The sequence below is a fragment of the Coloeus monedula genome, assembly GCF_965178545.1.
Source record: "Coloeus monedula genome assembly, chromosome: 1".
In the NCBI taxonomy this organism is placed as follows: Eukaryota; Metazoa; Chordata; class Aves; order Passeriformes; family Corvidae; genus Coloeus; species Coloeus monedula.
The window spans coordinates 204383-226010 of record NC_138781.1 but is presented as its reverse complement, the minus strand read 5'-3'; the positions used below and the strand labels follow the sequence as shown (position 1 = coordinate 226010).

The window sequence follows — 21628 nt, the reverse complement described above, 5'->3', positions numbered from 1 at the left end:
AGGGAAGAATTAACAAAGAAAAGGGAAAACCTGTTTCCCTGGCACACCGCTGCTCGCCGTGGGGGACAATGACATTGAGGGAAGAAGAGCAGTGAGAGCAGGGTGGTGCAGGTCATGGCAGACAGGAGGCTGGTGGATCATCTCCTGCCTTTCTCCTGGTTGTGGCTGCACAACAGATTCTTCAGGTCAGAGCAGGGTCATTAATCTCCTAGGATAGAAGAGAAATCTGGGGACTCAGGAGGGAAAGGTCAGCTCCCACTTCTGAAACAAAGTTGCTTTTGCTTCCCCCCTGCCCAGCAGCTCCGATCACCCTGCCCTGGCATGTGTCCAGGAACATCCCAAGTTACACCTGTGCTCCACACTTTGCAGGTTAGCTGGATGGATTTTGTTGTCCCTGGGATTTGCCTGTAGTCCCATGGCTGCTCTGTTCCATGCACAGTGTGTGGCTCCTGCTCTTAAATCCATGGCTGCCACGTGTCATTTTGGTGTGTTCTGCTCGGAGGCAGGATCCTGTCCACTGTGCTCTTTATCCCTTTAGCCCTGGGCAGCAGAATGAAAGCCAGAGCAGGGCCCCCAGTGCCTCCTCCTCAGCCTGCAGGACTGCTTGGCACCGGGGTGGGGGCAGTGCCCATGCGCAGCTGGGTCGGTGCCAGCTGTGGGGATGCGCCCTCCCTCCCTCCAGCTGTGATTTCGGCTCACTCACTTGACTTTCTGTTGAGTCTGACTGTAAAAGTCCAATGTTGGTCACTGCTGTTCAGCCAAGGGCCAGGGCAGGGGCTGGAAGATCTTCGAGGTCGCTTCTGACCCAAACCAGTCTGGGATTCTGTAACTCGGACATGGGATTGCTGAGCTGAAAGGAAGAGGGTGAGGGTTCTGTCTATTCCTCTATGTGAGACTTCTGCCCTTCCCAATAATATGTTAAAGGGTTGTTTGTAGTCTGAAGATGAAGCTGAGATGAGAGATTTACTAAAATTTATCTGTAATTAATATTTTGCATCATGAATCATGTATAAAATACTGCAAATTCATATTTATATTATAAATATTATACATTCACCATTACAGTCATACAGTAACCTCTTACGAATGTTTATCTGCATGTCTGAAGGTGGAGGATGAATCCAAATGTGAGGCTTGAGCTGTTGGTTTAAAGTTTTGCATTGCGTGGAAGCTAGAAATTGTCAGGATTCCATGGGAAGAGGAGGAGTGTGGTGCCAGCCAGGTGGGATGACACAAGGCAGGACAGGACCAGCAATCCTTGGTGCCTGGTTCTAGTGATGGACACAAGGCTGGAGGGCTGAGATTCTGCTGGATCAGCTCAAGGTTTTATTTGCTAGGATATGCTAGAGTGAGGATGAATTTCATATTTCCAGGCATTGTAACCTGATTATCTCAGCTGTTATTTCTTTCTAAAGAAGGAGTACTGAGGCAAGGAGAAGGTGAAGCCAAAAGTGTTGGAAGCACCTGCTAACTGTGTTCCCCCAGTTTGGAGCCCAAGAATTGCTTTTTCTCTCTCAATAATTTGGCTGGTTTTTAGGCCTTTTCACCATTCCTGTCATTCAGAGCTCAGTCTGCCCCAGGCACACGGAACAGGAGCACATTGTTAGAGACTGGTTTGGGCAAGGGTTGGTGTAAGTCACTTGAATGGTAGTTCTGGGGTTTTTGCAGCGGTGTGTGGGTTGGATCCCATGTCCCCAAAGGAAATACTCGGCTCTGAGGCCCTTTCAGTTGCTGACACTCGTGAGCTGTGGCTGCCCTGTCCTGGAAGTGTCCAAGGCCTGGTTGGATGGGGCTTGGAGCAGCCTGGGCTAGTGGAAGGAGTCCCTGCCCCATTGCTGGGTGAACCCTATGCCCAGAGGAGATGTAGGATGTCCTCAGGGCTCTGCTCTGTGCTGCTGTTTTGGGGAGCCTCTGCAGCTCCAGCACTGCATTGTGCCTCCACACAGGCCATGAGCCCCTGCAGCCCTGTCCTGTGGAAGTGCCCAGACACATGCATACAAAATTGCCCAGAGTGTCTGGCCATGCTGTGCCACCAGCCCTGACTCTGCTCTCCTGCCAGGGTGGGCTGTCCCCACCTTGTCCAGACCGGTGACAGAGTGAGGCCATGTTCTGACAGCCACCTCACAGACACAGCTCCTACATGGCTCCTGCTCATGAAACAGGCAGCTCCAGAGCTGTGCAGGCAGGGAAAGGTTCATGGAAGGCATTGGAGCACATAGGGAGCTGCTGGTGCTTCCTCCCTCCGCACCCCAGCTCTCCCTGTCCTCCCCGGTGGAAAAACAGAGACTGATTTTCTCCAACCCAACAGTATAACCACTAACCCTAATTAGAGATAATTACTGAGAGCCGATATACTTATTCCTTACCAGATCACCAAGGAGCCATGCAGTGCAGGACTGAGCAGGGAAAAGGCCTTGGAGAAAGGGAGGAGTAGAGAAGCAGGGAGGAAGAACCACAAGACAGCAGAGTGCCATGGTGATCAGAGTCCTGCCCAGGGCTGGCCAAGGTGTCCAGGGCAGCCAGGTGGGCACAGGGCAGCCAGGTGGGCATGGGCCAGATAGCCAGGCCTGGGGGGCTGCAGCTGTAGCTCTCAGCATCCTGGAACATTTTGCTCAGGGTGCCTTGCATGGGGCACCTGGATAAGCTACAAGGGTGTAATTAGTGGCCACCTGTGAAAATCTCAGTGTAAGTAACTTGCTGGTGCTGCCAGGGAGGGCTGGGCTGGAGGGGTGGCTGGTGTTCTCCAAGGTGGACTGAGAGCCTTCTCCAGCAAACCAAGCTTTCTCATCCATACAACCCAGGCTTGTGCTGCAGGAGGGAGAGGGGCCAGGGAGCGAGTTGTTACAGGCCACAAAGTCCTACTCTTTGCTGTCACACAGCCCCGGCTCATCCCTGACCGCAGGCAGCGGCTCCAGTGGTGAGTCCGTCTGGACCTTCCTCTACCATCAGCACACAAGGCCTTTGCCTGGGGTCTGCATTCTGCTGCTGGGCAGGGAGGTGTCCCAGAGGAACATGGAAAAGCTCATCACTAGCAGGCAAGGGACAGGGCCATCCTGTTCTCCAGAGTAGGGCTTGTTCCATCCCCTTGGATTTGTGCACCCCAGGAAGTTGTGCTGCTGCACACCAAGCAGCCTCTGTGGACAAAGCAGGCAGGGGTGGATAAAGCCTTGTATGAGTGAATGGCTTTAGAAACCACAGTTATGTAGAAAAATGCAACAATTCCAGCATCCCCAGATGGCCCTTTCCCAGTTGCACTTGGGATCTGGGAGCAGGAGCTGTTCTCCATCAGTCACTGCAGTGCTGGTCCAGGTCGACACTCCTCAGCAAGCCCAGAAAGTTCTGGCTCTGCTTCCTTCCCTCCTGCGGTTCTGTCTCAGACCCAGGTTCCTGTTCCACCTGTGCATGCAAACGGGGATCCATGTCAGTGCTGCCTGTCACGAGTGTCCATCTCCCACTGCCACCACAGGGATCTCAGGGGGGCTGCTGCACAGCATCTGTTCTGGGTTGTGTTTTAGACAGCGTTACTTGCACGTTTTCTGCAGCTTGTGATTCCAGGTTTCTGCAGGGACCGTAAGTGACACCTCTATTCACAGTAACAGACCAGGAGAGGGATCTGGAGCACAGACCATGCTGCCTTCATCCGCTCCTGCCGCTCATTCCCAGCACCTTGGTTTTCTGAGGTAATCCTTTGTAACATGTTGGACAGTAAATTACATTAATGTAGTAAAGTCACTGAAGGACTTTATCAAGTTGCAGTAAAGCTCCTGTGGACTTTCTGAATTCTGGTTCCAAACAGCAGAGCAGCTCCCAAGGAGAATGCCACTGTTACCCCCACTTCAGCCAATCACCAGACTAAGTTCAGTAGTGTCTTGCATAAAAGTAACCTGGTTGTGTTGTGCTGGTGTTCAGGCAGAACAAAATTCAGATCAGAAATGGAGTATTAAACACACACATGCACTGACACATGCATACAAAAATGTATCCAAGCCAATTTCACCAAGCTGGAAGCAATTATGTGCCAGATCTTTTGGGAGAAGGAACTTAAACAGGGAAAAAAAAGTGAAGCGTAATTAGGAGTTTTTAAAGAATATTTTACTGGATACCAGAAAGTTAAAAGGAAGGTTGTACTGCTTAAAAGTATGTCAGTCTCGGTGGAGAGGAGACGTGAACTGCTCACTCTCTGTCCCGATAGTGAGAAGGGGCAGGGCCAGGTGGAGGGAGCTGGCTGCATGGTGCTGCTGTGGTTTGTGCAGCTGTATCTGTGTGGGTATAAAAAGTGATAAAATTAACGGCAACATGATTAAGTAATGGTAAGTGCTGAGCAGGAGCTGGAAGCTGCAGCCAGTTGGAGGCTGGTGGCACTGGTGTGGCCCGGCACAGCCAGCTGGAGCCGCGGTGGAGGGCCCCGCTGCCGTTCAGAGCCGTGCCAGCGCTCCCGGCCCAACATCCGCCACGAGTGATTAATTGTGAGCAGCCTTCAAAGTGACCCTCCTGGCTTTATGGGAAGGATTCCAGCTCCTTGTGTTCCCAGACTCACTGTGGCTGCAGCCACACAAAGGGCTGTGTCTCCATTTGCTCTGGGCTGCGGGCTCCTTATGCTGCCCCGGATCGTGCTCCATGCCTGCCAGGTGTAGGGAGGAAGTTGAATAACATTTGAGAAACGATGGTGGTGAGGAGTTTAGGAACAAAGTCACTGATGAAGTAAGAGCACCAGCACAGCATAGCTGCTGGGGAGAACCTCCCATCTCCTTCTCTGTGGGGACAGGGGTGTCCCAGCTGACAGGGACACCCACCCCATGGAGAGCTTCCCATTTTGGGGACGTCTACCCAAATCTGTCACTTCACCTCTGTTCCCTTCTCCCAGAGGAAAACCTCTCTTTCATCACTCTCACAGGTGCTTTACTTGGCAAAAATTCAACTCCTGTGTCTCAGTTCCTGCTCCAGGTGCTGAGCACAGGGCAGCTCCTGTGTCCTTCCTGGTGCTCTCTCTGTCTTGGTCTCTGCAGCCTGGTGTTGATGTGCAGTGTGGTCTCCTTCACCACTATTCCATGCCAAGGACTCATCTTTGCCCAGTGCTGGGTGAGCGGCTGCTTGGGCAGCTGCTTCACCCCGTGACAGTTGTTCAACCTGTGAGTCATGAGATCAGTCACTGCTCGTGTATCTCACCAAGTCCCTAATCCTCAACTTTTTGCATATTCCACGAGGTTTCCACATAACATACAAATAAAAGTGATGGATCTGATACTGGGCACTCATTTCCCAGCTCACCTTCCACCTTGGCTGGCACAGGAGCCTGCACTGCCATGGCTGCACGAGGGGATGCAGAACAGGAACCAGTGGAGTTACAGACAGTGAAAGGATTTTTTTCAAGTTTATTAGGAACTAATGAATCCTAACCCCGGCATTCCTTCATTACTGTATGGGAATAATAGAACAGTTAATAAGGAAAAAAGCGAAGTGTTCAGTGAACACTTGTATTGGTGCTTGGGAAGAGGCAAGATGATGTATCTCAGCACAGAATGATGAATTCTTCATATTCCAGCTGTAATTAGGCAGCGAATTAAACAGCAGGTAGGAGATGTGGACATGTTGGAATCAGCAAGGCTGAATTATTTACAGGAATTGTAGAAGATGTGGTCAAGGTCTTTTTCATGTATGGGTGGCAACAGTCAGTTTTGGGGTGGAGAGGACTTGCACAGGGCTCAGATTAATAGATTCATGTGTTCACAGGATGAGAGGAAAAATGATGGACAGGAAAGACTGTAAAAACCAGGAAGTGCTCTCAGAATCACCTTATAGGAAGATCTGATGAGCTCAATATATTTAGCTTATTGGAGAAAAGGTTAAGAGGTAATTTCAACACCATCTGTAAATACCTGTATAGGAACAGAAATTTGGTGAGAGAGCTCTTTATCAGATAAAATGTACCAGGATCCAGTGACAGTGGCAGAAGGAAGACAACTCAGGCCAGAAGTAAGGCCCAGATTTCAGCAGTGAAGGCAATTAACCACTGGAACCACTTAGCCTGCGTCACTGTGATCTCTCTGGCACAGCAATATTCAAGTCGGGATCAGATTTTCTGACAGTTCCATCATTGTTCAGGCAGGAGTGACATAGGGGCAGACCTGTGACGTAACTTTGTGCTGAGCAGCAAAGCTTGGGCAGTCCAAGGGCTCCTTTGGCCACTCCCTGGCTCCAGGTCTGCCATTGTTCTTCCACGAATCTGCCTCTTCCTTGCATGGCTTTCCTTGGCCATGGAGCTGCTCGGTAGGTGGACTTGGGGTGCCTCAGCCAGCACCGTGGGCTCTGCTCTGTGTGGGGACTTGGAGCAGGCAGAGCTCAGGGTGGAGACAGACGGAGTGGCTGCAGCTGCCTGCAGTTCCTGGGCTGGTGATGTGCGCTCAGTGCAGGATTTTGGGGGCAGCGTCCCTGAGGTACCCATTCCCACGCTTCTCCAGTCTGTAGGGTCCTGTGACGCTGTACGTGGGGTCGGTCGCCCTCTAAACCAGAGGTGAGCTGGTTTGTTGGCTGGAGAAGCACTGGCTCATCTTGTGTGTCCTGGAGCTTTGGCTGGGGGATGGGAAGTGTCATGGCCAGCCCTCCCCGTCCTGCTGCCACAGCCAGCCCAGGCTCTCAGTGGTCCCAGAGACACTGGCACCATGCAGAGTTTTTTGTCCTGATGGTTTGTAACCCACGCAGGTCAGCTTTGGTAGGAGCTGGGGTGTCACGTAGTTACTTAGCATGTGCACATGTCCAAAACCATGCTCTGCAAGGGCAGTGCTGAGAAAGGAGGGAGATTCCCTGTGTCAGAGCATCTGCGAGGCCCAGTGCAAGGCAATGGCTCCTGCTGTGTGCAAGCTGGCAGATCCTAATGGCCGTGCTACAGAGCTGGGCTGGGAAGCCTCGGTCGCCCACAGTTCGGATCAGTGATTCCGTGCAGACGTTCACTGTTGGCAGAGCTGGGAAGAACACCTGTCCATCTGTCACTCCAGAACGTGCCCCACTGTGCCTGGGAACGGTCTGGGTGCTCAGCATGGTGGCCAGCTCCCAAGGAGAACGCACAGGTTCACCTCTCCATCCTGGGGCTCCTGGTTGATGGGAGCCAGCCCATATGTTCTGGACTCATGGGAATTGTTCAGGAGGAAGGACCCAACAATGTCCAGGTAACAGCATGCAGTGCTTCATTTAGAGACCCAACCTGAGAGACTCTTGACTCTGGACTGGCTCTGGGGCACAGGTGGGTCTGGGAACAGCAGCCACAGGGTCATCCCGGGATGACTGCCTTCCTGCCACGGCAGCTGCCTGGCCATTGACGGGGCAGGGGGGAGTTATGTCCTCCCCAGCAGGGTTTTCACAGGCAGGCAGCTCTACCAGGCTCCGTGGCTCTCACCTCCCTTCAAGAACCAGTTGGTTTCTGGGAGTGGAGAAGTTTCCCACTAGCTGGAGCTGCGTTTCAGTCCAGCTCAGGGTCCTGAGTAGCCACAGATTTTGGGGAGGCTTTGAGACATGTTCAGCTGTGGGCTTCAGCCAGGCACTGGAGAGCCAGTACACTAAGGTGACTCACAAAAATCCTGGTTTTTATTTGGAATAAATGATGATGTTTTCGCAACAAGTGGTTGAGGGGCAGAGTGACGATGACTCCTTGGGACACTGTTTGGCAGACAGTGAATAGCATTAACCTGCACTGTGCTGTTGGCCTCTGCACTACCAGAGAAAACAGGGTTTGCTCCATGCCAGGGTGTCCTCACCCATCCTGGAGCACCTCCATCACCATCTTGAGCCGCACTGACAGTCCCTCTGCACTGTGCTGAAACAGCAGCATCCCTCTGCCTGTGAAGGAGCAGGGCCTGGCACTCCAGAGGAAAGACCTGTCCTGTACTTGGCCATAAACCCGGGGGATCCCAAAACTGCTCTCCAGCTGGTGCCTCTTTAAAAGTCAGCATAGCCCATTCCCTCTGCCAAAGCTGGTTTCCTCCACACTGTAAGGGCCTGGTAGCAGCATCCAGCATAATGTCGCCAGGAAGTTTCACCAGACGTTGTGTATTATTTTGCCAAATTGCTCTTGAAAATATTAAAGAGATACTAAAAAGATCCTCAAGTGATTCTGCAAATTATCTCCTTCCTGACCAGTGGTGCCCTTTTGGCTAACTCACCTTTATCCTGTTCCCTGGGCAGCACCACCTTAATGAAGAATTCCCAGTTTGCTCTGATCCAGGTGTTTCACCGAAGCATCGGGGCTGCCACATGTCATGCCTGGGAAAAGGCCATTCTGGTTTTAGGTAATTTTCCATCCAGTGCACCTCATCAGTTGGGCTGGACTGAAAAGGCATCACGGAACCATGTGAGTCTCTTTTGAGGGAGTTGAGGAAGCAGTGACTGGGAGAGGGACTTGGGGAACTGTCAGCGGTTTGGGGGTTTAGTTCCTGCAGGTGTTGGCTCAGAGGCAGGTAGTATTTACATGTCACCTGTCACTTGCCTAATTTACAGGGAACATATCCAGCAGCTGTCACAGTGTCACTTTCAAAGGGATGCAATTCCTGAGAGCTCTGGCCTTGCTGGGGCCACCCAGCAGCTCCTTCAGACAAGCCGGAGTTGCACAGCATGAGGTCTTGTGAGCGAGCAAGTGGCTGGGCTGTGAGGGCATTCCCCCACAGCTGGGTGCCTCCAGGTAGCTGGAGTGAGGTGCAGGGAGCTTGGAAGGGCTGCAGAGGCCGATGGAAACTGTTCCTTCTTTCAGAATGAAACACTGGGCATTTGCGGCAGCCTGTGCTGCTCTTCGGAGGTGTGATGAAAGGCATGTCCTGGCAGGCTGGGGCTCCTGGTGTGGCGGGGTGGGGGTGCAGGGGGCAGATCTGTGCTCCCTAGGGCCCTGCAGGACTTTCCCCTCTGCAGAAGAAGCTTCTCTCAGGCCATCTGTTTCTGCTCTCCCTTCCTCACCTTCCTCTGCTCCGTGGCTGTAGCCATAGCCAGGGCTGGGGGCTTGGGGCTTGGGGCTGGCAGACACTGAGCTCTGAGCATCCCATCCCATCCCATCCCATCCCAGCCCAGCCCAGCAACACCATTCCCAGGGCCACGCTCATTCTGGTCCCAGGAGAGCAGCATTGTCCCTGCTCCAGCAGCAGCAGGCTCCCTCCCACGAGGAGGCAGAGAGGAGATGGATGCAGCAGTCAGGAGCAGAGCGCCAGCTAATTACCCTTCCGAGTGTGTCTTGTAAATTAAGGGCTAATTAGAGGCAAAGTCAGTGTCATGGTTTTACACGTGTTTCTGTGGTGCTGAACAAGGGGAGGGAGGGGGAACATGCAGCAGGCAGGCTGGAGGCAGGCAATGTGGGGGGCTCTGCAAGGTCCGGGCAACATGGGGTCAGGGTCCTGGCAGCACAGGGTGCAGGCACCAGGGTCCTGGCAGTTTGGGATGCAGGGCACCAGGGTCCTGGCAGTTTGGGATGCAGGGTCCTGGCAGCTCAGGGTGGAGGGCGCTGTGTCCCAGCAAGCCCTCCATCGGCACTGCTGGCAGGTGGGATCTGCGGGCGAGGCTCACAGGTGATCCCTGCACAACACTGCAGGGAAAGGGGATTTTTGGTCCAGGATGAGTATAGGGAAGAGGAGGGTGGGAGGTACCTGCCATGCTGGCCCTGAAGGGGTGGTGGTGATGGTGGGTGGCAGGCATGCCTGGTGCAGGTCTGGTGGCCACATCACCCCTCTGTTCAGCACTTGCCTTTGGAGGGGGTATTTGGGCTCTTGAGCTGTCCCGTCAGGCACTCAGCAGCCCTGGCCCCTGGCTGTGCTTGGGCACATCTGAATAGCATCCCTTGGGTTTTCATGCAAACAGCAGGGACAGAAACATACACTTACATACAAATTCTGGGGCTTCACATGGGATTTTGTGGGGCTCTGCTCTTTGTAGAGTGTGGCCCAGCACAGGGATAGGTTGCCCAGGGAGGTTGTGTCATCACCCTCCTTAGAGATACTCCAAACTCAACAGAAACAGCCCAGGGCCACTGGCTCTGGGGGGCCCTATTTGAGCCGGGGCTGTACAGGGTGATGCCAGAGCTTCCTTCCACCTCGGCCATGCTGGAATCCAGGAGAGCTGAGTGAATCTGGTTTCACACAGGAAGAGACAGGTGAGCTGTCCTGGCTCCCGCTGAGGACCTGCTTCCACAGGTGTCCATTTGCTGCTTTGGAAGGCTCCCACTTGTACCAGTCCTGTCGGACCCATGGCTCGGTTCCTCGCAGCCCAGCTTTGTGATGCCTACAGAGGGGTCTGTTCAGCGGGGCTGGAGCTGTGGGTGTGTGGCATCTGGAGCTGTTCTGTGGTCCTGCCCTGGGCCATGGCCAGGTGGGCTGCAGTGAGAGTTGCAGCTCAGTGTCTGTGCCTCCAGGCAGGGAAGGAGGAGACGTAGCTTTGGAGCAGGGATGGGGCCCTTTCTCTCACCCCTGAGCTCCCAGAGCACTTGCTCTGCAGTGGCTGGAGCCAAATGGCCTGAGGGGAGCATGAGAGAGGGCTGGTGGCGGGCAGGTGCAGTGGCATCCCTCGGGCCAGTGTCCTCCTCCATGGCAGATTGCCTGCAGACTGAACAGGAGGGTGTGTGCTCCCTGTCAGAACCATTTTGTTGGCTGTTCTGGACATTTTGGGTTTCCTGTAATCCAGAAACACTTCACCCATTTTGCATCACTGAGTGATCTTGTCCTCTGTGACAGCCTCTAGTCCCAAAAGCACTCCTCTCCTGGGGGTTCAGGTTCCTGGGCTCAGCCGCAGCAGTTTTGAGCTAGTGGGAAAAGGAACTCCCACCTGCCATCCCTACCTTACAGACATCTGTTCCCCTGCTTGTTCCTTTGACACCCTCCATGTGATCTCACGCTCTCCCAGTGCCCCCAGCATGGCTGGATTTCCTGCCAGGGACACACAAGAAAGTGAAATTGAGAGATGAGAGTGGGTATGCTGGTTGTGGGGTGGGTTTGGGTTTGCCCAGGTGCCAGAGACTGTAGTGAAAATCATGACTGTGAACTCCAGCTGTGGGGAAGCTGCGTGCCAGAATCCCCAGCTGTGCCTCCCAGGGTGCTACACTGAAACCCACTAAGCTGGGGGTTCCTCTGGGAAGTGGGGTGTGCTGGGCTCTTCTGTTAGCACCTTTGGGGTGATGCACCAGCATGCCTTGGGAGAGGAGAGCCAGAGAGAGCTTGTCCTCATGTGGAGCCACCCAGGGAATGTGGCATCAGGTACGGGACAGCTTTGCCTTCTCCCACCGTGCCTCCAGGCAGCAGTCAGTCCGTGCTGAGTTCCTCTCTCTTGCAGGTGCTCCCCACTCGACCAGCAGCACCTCCCTGCACTCGGAGCGCTCCATCAGTGGCATCAACCTCGTGGGCTTCAGCTCCAAGCCGGACGGGATGCACCAGCGCTCCTACTCTGTCTCCAGCGCAGACCAGTGGAACGAGGCCGTGGCGATCCCCGGCAGCTGCCCCAACCCCTGTGAGTAGCCCTTCTGGCCCTTCTCCCCTCAACCGCAGCAGGTAGGGGGGCTCATTTCAGCAATGGGGCAGTTCTGAGCTCTGCCCTGTGATTGTGAGCCCAGACTTTGCTCGTGCATGTCAGACACAGCCTCTGGGCCTCGTTGGGGCTGTCCCCCTTAAGTAAGGGTCAGCTGGCAGTGTCCCAGCCGGGGAAGAAGCTGTCCTGCAAGGCATGGAGAAGCTCCAGCCAAGGGACACTGCTCTGCAGCAGGATGGCTCCAAGCCCTGTGCTCTGATCTTGCTCTGAGCTCACCATGCTGAGGTACCACTGCTTTCCCCCATCACTGCACCTTGTGGGCACCCCCATCTCCGAGATTTCGGGGCACTTGAAGGAATAGGAGTGATTCCTGTCTCTGGAGCGCACACTGAGCACGGCCCGCCCCCTCCCCCCACGCTCACTCGCTCTCAGTGATGTTTCAGGACAGTTGAGTGAATTAAAATAATTCATACATTTCCCAACGTAGCCACTTTGCCGAATTGGAAAATAAATGCTTTTGTGCTGCATTCATCACTCCTTCGTTCCTGGCTCTGCCGCCGCACTAAAAAAGCAGTTAAATGCACATCAAGAGTGGAGGAGCCATTTCCATGCCTGCTCGCCCCTTGTAGTTCTCATTAGCGCGGCAGCCGCCCCCCCGCCCGCTCCCAGGGGCTTTCGCAGTTTAAAGGAGCCTCTTTATGATCATTACCGGAGTCCGACTGTGCGGGCGCCATTTGCAGCTGAGGAGGCTCCTCATTTGTAACTGTGAAAAACTATCAATTTCAGCGCGCCTGATGCAGCGGCTCCATCATTGGCCCCATCAGCTCCCTGCTGGAAGCGAATTAATCAGACTGTTACTGCTGATGGGGCAGCGCGGGCGAGGGGAGCGGAAGGGCGCAGCGCTGAGCGGGGATGTGCCGGCAGCCCTCTCGCCTTGGACGCGGGGGCAGCGGGGCAGCCCACGCCGGAGGAAGCACATTGCGAGTGGGGACTGGACACGGGCGTGTCTGCTTGTCCCCGTGCCGGGAGAGGGTCCCCACCGCAGGTGGCACCTTGCCTGGCCCGCGGGAGCCGTGAGCACAGGCAGCAGGAGCCCCCGTGCCCCGGTGGGCACAGCAGCAGGTCTGATGCCCTCGTGCAGCTCTGCACGGGGCACGTGTGGTACCGTGGCACAGATCGGTTTTGGGGCATGATCCCTCTGCAGAGCAGCCCCTTGCCCCGGTGCCCTCCTGCCCCAGGAGCTGTCGTGCCTGTCATCCTTCCTCCCAGCAGCCCCTCAGCGGAGCTGGGGGCTGGTGAGGCCATGCTGTGGTTTCACTCTGCCCTGCCCTTGCCTGACTGTCAGGTGAGCAAGCCAGCCCGGCCCATGCTCCCCATCCCTCTGCCCTCTGTTGCTCTGCCTCTTGTCCTAGTACTCTCCATCCCTTTGCTCTGTGTCCTTCTGTTCCTGTCCATGGAGGAGCTGTCCATGCTCACAGCACCTGGACCAATCTGCCTCTTTTATGCACAGTAGCTGAACACTGTCAAATGTTCAGCAGTAGCAGTTCTGTTGTAGCAGGAAAAGGAATAATGTTTTTAATCTAAAAGTGGGTGGGTTTAGACTAGATATAAGGAAGAGATGTTTTATTGAGAGGGTGGTGAGGCAACAGGGTCCCAGAGAAGCTGTGGTTGCCCCATCCCTGAAAGTATCCAAGGCCAGGTTGGTCAGGGCTGGGAGCACCCTGGGATAGCGGACGTGTCCCTGCCCATGGCAGGGGGTGGAAGTGGATGAGCATTGGTCCCTTCCAACCCAAACCATTCTGTGATTCTCTGCTGCTGCTCCTCCCAGTGATGTGGAGGGGTGAGACACCAGCTCAGTGCTCACTGTGTGTCCTGTATGCTGGTGGCTATTCATCCACTCTCAGGTCCCACCACGCTGTGCTGGACCCCAAGCCCTGTGTTAGTACTCCACGACTCGTCACTGGGCCAGCTCTTCTGGAGGGCCTGCGGCACACCATGGGCCACCAGCCTGGGGGTCCCAGGCAGTTCTCAGGGCTGCATCCCTGCTCTGTGTCCCCCACAGCCACAGCTGACAGGAGTGCATGCTCAGTGTCATGAGGGAGGTGGCATTTGGTGGGTGGGCAGCGCTTTCCACATGGCAGGGCGTGCTGGGCTGAGCAGCACAACCACCCCTCCGTCAGGGGGCTGAGCTGAGCGAGGCTGTCCTGCACCACACCCGAACCAGGCTCTCTGCTGTTTCCAGTTCTGCATGGCAGGGCAGGTGAGGAATATTCCTCTGCTCAGAGCTGATTTTGGCCACGTGCCAAGGCTGTAGGCTGCCATCCCAGCTCCCAGGGACAGGCTGTCTGCTCTGGTTGTGCCCTGGAGAGTACATGGAAGAGCAATGGGATGGGGCCGTACGGTCATATAAATGTGCTCCAGCACACTCTGTATCTGTCCCTTGTGCAGGAGCTCTGCAGCCCACCTGTGGGGTCCCAGGGTCCCCTGTAAGGCTGGCTGGTTTGGAGAGGGGCCCAGGAGGTCCCAGGTGTGCCTGTGAAGGGTTCCCTTGGTGAGACAGGGCTCTAGAAGTCCTTGGATGGGTCAGAGGGGTTCAGTTGTCCTACTGGGGAAGGAGAGAGAGTGAGCAGTGCCTGACCTAGCAGAGGGAGTGTGTTCCATGTGCTGCCCCCACCCCATTGCTATCCTGTCTCCATCCCATGGGGGCACTGGAAGTCCCCAGCTCTGGTGTGGGCTGCTGGGCAGTAAGAGCGGGGGTGTGGGTGATAACCCCTCGGGAGTTGCTGGGCTCATGGCAGGCCACAGGAGTGGAGTGCAGCAGTGTGTGACCCCTCTTGCTGAGCCTGGAGTAGGGCAGGGTGCCAGAGGCGTGGGATTTGGCCCAGGGAGCATCCTGGTGAGCAGGTGGGCAGCAGAGGGAGGATGGAGGCACCACATGTAGCCACTGACATGAAAGTTCAGGTCCCCTGTGACATACAGCTGGGAGCTGAAGGTGCTTCACACCTGCTCTAAGCATGGTCCTGTAGCAGGATCAGTAATTTATATTTATAAAACCCGAGTCTGATTTTATTAGATTTATCTCTCTTAATTGTCAAGAGTGAGCTATTTCCCCATGGATAAATAGCAGCAGAAACACCCTACTAGTGTGTGTCAGTGCAGGAGAAACCAGAGTTGGGAGATTTCCAATGCTGCAACCTCTCTCAGCTGTGTGAGGGGCACACCGGCTACACCTCGATCCCTGCCTGGGGCATCTCCTGGTCTGTGGCCCTCTGTGTCCCTCTCCACCCCACTGTTGGTGTTTGTCGAGACAGACCAAGCCCCAGGGAGCCAGTCTGACCAAACCAGGATGAACCAGGAGAGCAGAGGATGGGCTGGGGTAGGAGAAAGGCTTGGCAGGTCCCTGCTGTCCCACTGCTGGAGCTGCTGCCCTTGTGCAATGCTGTGATTCCTTTCTTAATTCCTGTTGCCACAGAACATGGAAATGGGAAGTCAGGACTTGATGGGAGACACTGGACTGTAGCAGAGAGGACAGCAAGCTGCCCAGGGCAGAGGTCCTGGGCATGGAGCTGCCATCTATGCCCTGGGGGTGGGTGGACACTGGAGAGGCAGGAGTGGATTTAGGAGAGGGTTAACAGTGCAGCGAGGGCTCCTGCGCCTCGTTGCCTTCCCCGGAGTCTGCATTTTTATGCTGATTGGAAGCCTGCGCTGTGTGTGCTGCTGAAATTGAATGTCAGGCTTTTGATTTTGTTGCTGGTCTCTAATGAAATTTGACATTTAATGGTGAGTGCAGCGGCAGCGTGTGTGTGTGTGATCGGAGCTTGATTAGCGCACTCTAATTGACAGTAATTAGGCAGCTCCCTGATTGTTTCTAATTCTGCTATTAATTGTAAGGAACAGTATGATTGAGGATAAATTTGGTGCGTTGCTGCTGGGGATGCAGCTTCTTCAGCTCCGTATCGGAAGCCTATTGAGCCCATCATGCTCAGGTTCCTGAGTGTGGCAACCCCAGTCACCTCGTCTGGCAGAGCGGTGCTGGGAGGGCAGTGCTTCTGCAGAGGTTCTGCAGATCCTGGGGCCTGGATCTGCCCCAGTGAGGCCAAGATCACCCTCTGGGCCTGTCCCTTCCCAAAATGCTTGTGCAGCCCTGTGAGGACACTGCCCTGTGAGGGAACTGCTTCCCCAGGAACATGCGTTTGGGAGTGGGACATCCAGCTGCGCCAGAGGTGCTGCTGTGCGTGTCCTGGCTGCATGGATGTCCCTGTGTGATCGTTCTGCATGGATCCCAGTGTGGAGCAGGTCCAGCCTGACTGCCCAAGGAGCTGCCAGCCCTGAGCTGGAGCGGGTGTTGCAGCGGCCCTGTGCCATGGAGCTGAGCAGGTCCTGCCCTGTCTCATGGGGTAGTGTGGGTCGAGCCAGGCAAGTGCTGGGGCTGGCTCCAGAACACTTCGGTGTCTCTGGAAAGAGGAGACTGTCACTGTCCCACTGTACATGACTTGCCTTATCTTTGTCCCCAGCTAACGGTACAGCCGACTCACTCAGCTCCAGCCCAAACATTTCCAGTGCTGCCAGCCCGAAGCTGGAGCCGCCTCCGTCACCACATGCCAACAGGAAAAAGCATCGCAGGAAAAAGAGCACAGGGACAACTCGGCTTGATGGCCCCAGCACGGCAACAGAAGGTAGGAAGGGTCTGCCTGGGGAGCAGCTCTGCTGGCTCAGAGTGCCAGGCACCCAAGGGTCCTGTGGTGCTCGGTGGGTGCCTCGGGCTTGGAGTGCTTCTTATGCAGGGCTCAATGGTGACCTGGGGCTCGGAGCACTCCTTGTCCAAGCAGCTTGTGCTGAGGCAGGAAGGAGCAACCAGCCTCTCTGATCTGCCTTTTCCTCCATGTCCCACATGCCGTGCAGAACCACCGTCATGCCTGCGCCTGCAGACAGTCACTGGTAGTTAAAATTACTAACTGCAGTAGCAGACCTGAGAGCACACCATATGGTTAAGGTGTGCTCTCAGACACTTTCTACCACAAGGACCTATTTCTGTTGACTTGTAAATTGGCCAAGCTTTCATAATTTAAAAGACCTGTGCTGGGCACCTGCCTCAGGCTGAGGGTATTTTGGAAAAGCTTGTCTGCTTCATGGGACCAGCTGAACGCGTGTGCGTTGCTTTCCCAGTGCTCAGAGTACTGATGGTTTTTGTGTTGAGAAATTCTGGTGTCTGTGGTTGCTGAAGAGGGACCCAAAGCTTGACATGTAGGCTGCAAGGCATAGGGGAACGTTCTGCTGGGAAAAGACACCAAATCTCTACCAAATCAGGTAGAGATGAGCCTGGCAGCCACATTCTCCAAAGCCTGCATCTGTGCTTAGCTGCTGGAAAAAGTGAGATTTGACTTTATTCTTGGTCATCCTGTCCCACAGCACTCAATAAGCTTCTGTAGTGAACCAAAGTAAAGATGTAATTCAGAGGGGAGGAGGATTCAGTACAAGTGTTTGAAGCTAACAGTTGCTGCAAAACAAACCAGAAAATATTAGTCTGTACCTGAAAGTGCTGCAGCTGTCCTGGCACCTTGCTCCAAATCACGTGTCTGCCTGCAGTCCAGCTGCCCCGGTGTCCCATAGCAGAACAGCTCTTCTTAAGTTCTTGTTCTTGGAATGATTGCATTGATGATGTGCAGAGTTGGACAGCTCTGTTGTTCCTTTTTAGCTGTTGTAGTTGTCTGCATCTGAAATGCACGAGTCTCAGACAGGCTTCCCCTCTATGGTGGTTGATTGAGGAACCTTGAGCATCGTTTGAGGCTGTCATACCCACTGGTGTCTCCCAGATAGCAAGAAGTGTTGCCTGTAGTTGCACTTTTTTCTTAGCTCTGCGTGTATGTTATCTCCTCAGAGCCATTGTTGCCCTTTCCAGATTGGTTTGCAGTTCTCAGCCCAGTGCTTGGGAAAAGGAGAGGCTCATTCTTTGTGTGAATAGTGGGATAGTGAAGGAGGGAATGATTTTGCACCCCCACATGTAAAACTGAGAAAGCATGTGCTGAAGTCCTGTCTCCTATCCTGTAAATAAAATGTTGAGAAAGAGTTGTAAAGGAGGTCCCAAAGCTGGTGTGATGATTGGGTTTATGATGTGGATGGACATGAGGGCTCTCAGCTGACCACGATGAACACTGAAAAGCACAGGACTGATGTGTCAGTGCTTGCAGAGGAAGTCTGGTCCTGCGGCTGCTCAGTGCAGCTGACGGAGTGTGAGAGGTGCAGATGCTGGGACCTCATGTTACACAGAATGTAATGCAATTTCGTAGTGGAAAAGGTAATTGAAATGTGGAAACACTTTTATGAAGCAGTAATATGGACTAACCACTGCTTGAAGTCTTAAAATTTGATTAGTTCCTTTTCAACAACACATGTGTGCTTGGCAGAATTCCCAGCCCTCTGCTCCCAGACGCACAGACTGGAGGACCTCCTCCTTGTATGCCCAGGACAGGAGTCTTTGAGCAATCCCAGTATTTCCATGATTTTGCAGGGAGGTTTTTTCAGACACATGCTCACTCTTTTTGTCCTTCCTGGTTTGGCAGCATCCCTGGAAGGTGGAGTGATGGGGGTGGAGCCATGTGGCAAGCATGAGGGCATCAGAGTATTTTTGTTGATTCCTGCACTGGTCCTTGGCCATGCTAGTCAGGTGGGCAGAGGTCTGTCTTACCTGAAGTGGTACCTATGTCTTGTCTCAGGTTGATATGGTTCATTTAAAGCCCTATCAGGTGCTGGGGCAATGTAACTTTTCCTACAGTGTGAATTCTTTGGCATTTATCAACACAGAACTTCATTTGCCAGCGAAGTGTCAGTTACCAAACTTCATCTGTCACTGCACAGACTTTGTGCACCGTGGATCCTCCTGCCAGAGCCTCTGGCACCAGTAGCAGGAGCAGGAGGAATCCCTGCTCTGTGATCTGCAGTGCTGCTGGTGCCCCAAGTGCATGGCAGCAGGTGGCTGAGCTGCTCCAGTGTTGCAGTGGGAAGGAGCAGTGTGAGCACCATGGGAGGGATGAGGAGAGCATGGCACAGCAGAGGGGGCATCCGTGACCCGCAGTCACACGGGCAGCCCATCCCCCGTGTCTCCAGTGTGAATCCAGACTTTCCAAGCCCCTGTGTCCTTCTCCAGTGGGTGAATGGGTGCAACACCTGCCAGCTCAGCGCTGTGGTCAGGCAGAGGTGATAGAACCAGCTGCTCCCAGACCTGTGCTGGGGCACAGTGGTGCCATGGGCTGCTGCATGGTGGGTTTCTGGCTTTTGGTCAGGTATTGACAAACTGACCTTGCATTTATTTTTTTAAGTAATCTAGTATATTAGAAAATTGATCCAATTGCAAAATTTGAGTTCCAGAGGCTGGGTCAGTTCTGTCATGCTCCCAGCCTGCCCTGCATCAACAGGACCTGTTGCTGTGGGCAGCATCCATGCCAGCAGAACCGTGCTCCGAGTCCATGGCAGAGGCCAGTGTTGCTGCACTTAGAGCTTCCCAGCTTGGACCTGTTGCAGCCAGTTCCAGCAGCAATGAGCTGTATACCCCATTTTGGCATGAGGGGGACATCCTGATCAGGAGAGGACCGTGTGCATCCCTGTGCTCAGCGTGAATTTCGGAGCTGGGTCACACACTCCTTTTCATGCAGATGATCCCCCGCCTGCCATGTGCCTGCTGCATGGCTCCTGCCTGTGGTACCTTTGTGAGTGACTTGGTTGATCTCTCTCCTGCTCCTAGCTCTGGGACTGCTCCAAGAACTGATGCAGCTCTGGACACTGTGACAGCTCATCACCAGGACCAGCAGGCCAGGGCAGAGGCAGAGACAGAGGAGCAAGTGACTCTGGGACTGGTGTTCAGGTGGCCACCCATGATGGGTCACTGCCCTGCCTGAGAAGCGGAGACTGGCAACAAGTACAAGGAGGTGCTGAGCCTCTGCTTGAGTTCCCATCCCAGTGTCTGAATGGTCCAACTGTGAATCCTGGGCTGAGCATTGCCCCTCACCATGGGCATGGCCAATTTGTGTTATAGACTGGTGTCCATAAGTATGATTGACTCCCCCTTGAATCTTTTTTAGCTGCTTTTGAACAGTTACAGCAGTTGTTTTCAGAGCAGGGTGATTTGAGTTTTTTACTTTCGCACAGTCAACACGGTGAAAATGTGAAATCCCTGTGCCAGGAGCGGGGCTGCCAGGTCCTGTGGCAGAGCTGCCATCCCTTGTGGCTGAGCTGCTGTCCCCTCGCGGTGCTCATCCCTCTGTTCACTGTCCTGGCAGGAGCATGGGGACAGCCCAGTAAGGAGCCATGCTTCCCACTAGCTCATGTCAGTGTGGCTGTGCCGGTGTGGGGAGCACTGTGGAGGGACGCCCCTCCCCCCAAAACTTCTTACCCACCAGGAGCTGCATGGGGCCAGGCAGGTTGCCAGGCTCAGCCTCTGTCACAGCATCCCTGTGGGCAGGAGCAGCCTGGGGGGTATGTGAGGGAGCAGGTTTGGGCTGTGCCCAGGCTGCCTGCACCTGCCTGCACCCGCCCCATGCCCGTGAGCTAGGCACGAGCAGCTCAGGTTAGCATCCTGGGAAAGTTGGTGAGGTCTGGGGATAAATTGCCATCAGTTTATCTCATTTAGGAGGTAATCAGAGCCAGGGACGTGCAGAGCAATTGAATCTTAGTTGTTCTGAAGTATCATAAATCAAACGAGCTGTTGCTTTTTTACATGGGCTCATGTTAAAGAGAGCTCAGTGTCAGGCTGCCAGGGAGCATCCGCAAACTATGGCAGGCGTGGGATTGGGCTGCCGGAGATGTCACCAAACTGGGGAGTGCTGCACAGGCTGTCAGGGAGCACCCACAGGCTGGCAAATGTGTGTCAGGGTGTCAGGGGACGAAGATGCTCGTTCCCATGGTAGAGTTGCAGTGTCAGCATGCAAGGACCATCAGGAAGGTCTGCTCTCATGAGAACCCAGCAAAGCTCTGTGGCCAAAAGTGCCCTATCCTGCCACTGAGCAGCCCACAGCCCCCCTGCAGCTGCACTCCTCTTTGCCTGGACCCTCGGCCCCTGTCCAGGCTGCCAGGAGGGCCAAAGAGCCACCAGACACAGCTGAGGGCAGCAGCACCTTTGCGACGCTCCCTGCTCCAGTCTCCCCATGGCTGCCAGAGCTCCAGGGATAATGAACTTCTCATGTGCTTAAAGAGTGATGCAGGGTGCATGGCGAGAAGCTGACAGCCCCTTAATGTGCTTCTCAGTGGCGGCCAAACGACGCGGTTTTGTCTTTGTTTTTTAGTTTTAAAACCCACAGGAAATTGATGGCCAGTAAAGAGTTGTGTTGGGGCGATGTGCGTGATTAATGCCAACTGTCAGGGGCTGTCGAGGCCGATCGTGGCAAGCCAGGAGTGTGAGGCTGAGCCGTGCTCACCAGATTGCTGGGGATTCCAGCTGCTATCGCTCAGCTCCCGCCTGCCCCACACAGCTTGTGTCACCCGCACGCGTCCTTCCACCAAGCCTCTTAATTCAGTGCTAACAAGTCACTCCAGCTCATTACAGACCCTGGAGCTCCCTGCTCCGTCCTGGCGGGAGGGAGGCAGCCTGTGCTGGGCATCTCTGTGGTTCAGCCAGTTCCCTGTCTCCAGCAGCTCCCACCCCCTCAGTCTGTGGTTCCTGAGGGACCTTATACAGCTCCATGTTACCCCTCTGAGAGACCCTCATGTGCACACCCCAACCCTGCCACAGGCCACTGCTCACACCATGAAGCTCACACCATCCATGCCCTCCCTCCTGTGACCCCTGCCCTGATGCCTGCTGGCCCGTCTGCCACCTCCCAGGCCCGCCCCCACTGTGCACATGCTGCACCCCACATTGCATCCTCCCCACCAGGTACACAGAAATGACACTCTTTGACCCTTACATGACCCCTCTGCACACCCCTGTGTACCTGTGGTGTCCCTTGGGAGCACCTGCTCCTTCTGGCACACTGTGTCCTTCCCCACATGGGCAACACATGTTGGGACCCCACTGTATGCCCTCTGTTGTACAGCTCAGTGTGCCCATCCACGCTTGAGCCCCCGCTGCTGCCGCCCCCGTCCCCCTGCAGTCCCTGGTGGCGATGTGCCAGCTCAGCCTGGGGCACTCCGGGATCTGGGGGCGCTGGGACAG

The 21628-nt window shown here is 54.7% G+C and overlaps 1 protein-coding gene across 2 annotated transcripts in view; it reads left to right on the top strand.

The window, feature by feature from the left end:
* AGAP3 (ArfGAP with GTPase domain, ankyrin repeat and PH domain 3) overlaps positions 1-21628 on the top strand; it is a gene marked incomplete at its 5' end in the record, with an annotated part of 110618 nt that overhangs the window by 79500 nt on the left and 9490 nt on the right. For both annotated transcript variants that reach the window (XM_082302644.1, XM_082302643.1), the window contains 2 exons: positions 11293-11466; positions 15999-16160. In XM_082302644.1, coding sequence (XP_082158770.1) covers positions 11293-11466; positions 15999-16160 — 336 coding nt within the window. The remainder of the gene's footprint in view (positions 1-11292; positions 11467-15998; positions 16161-21628) is intronic.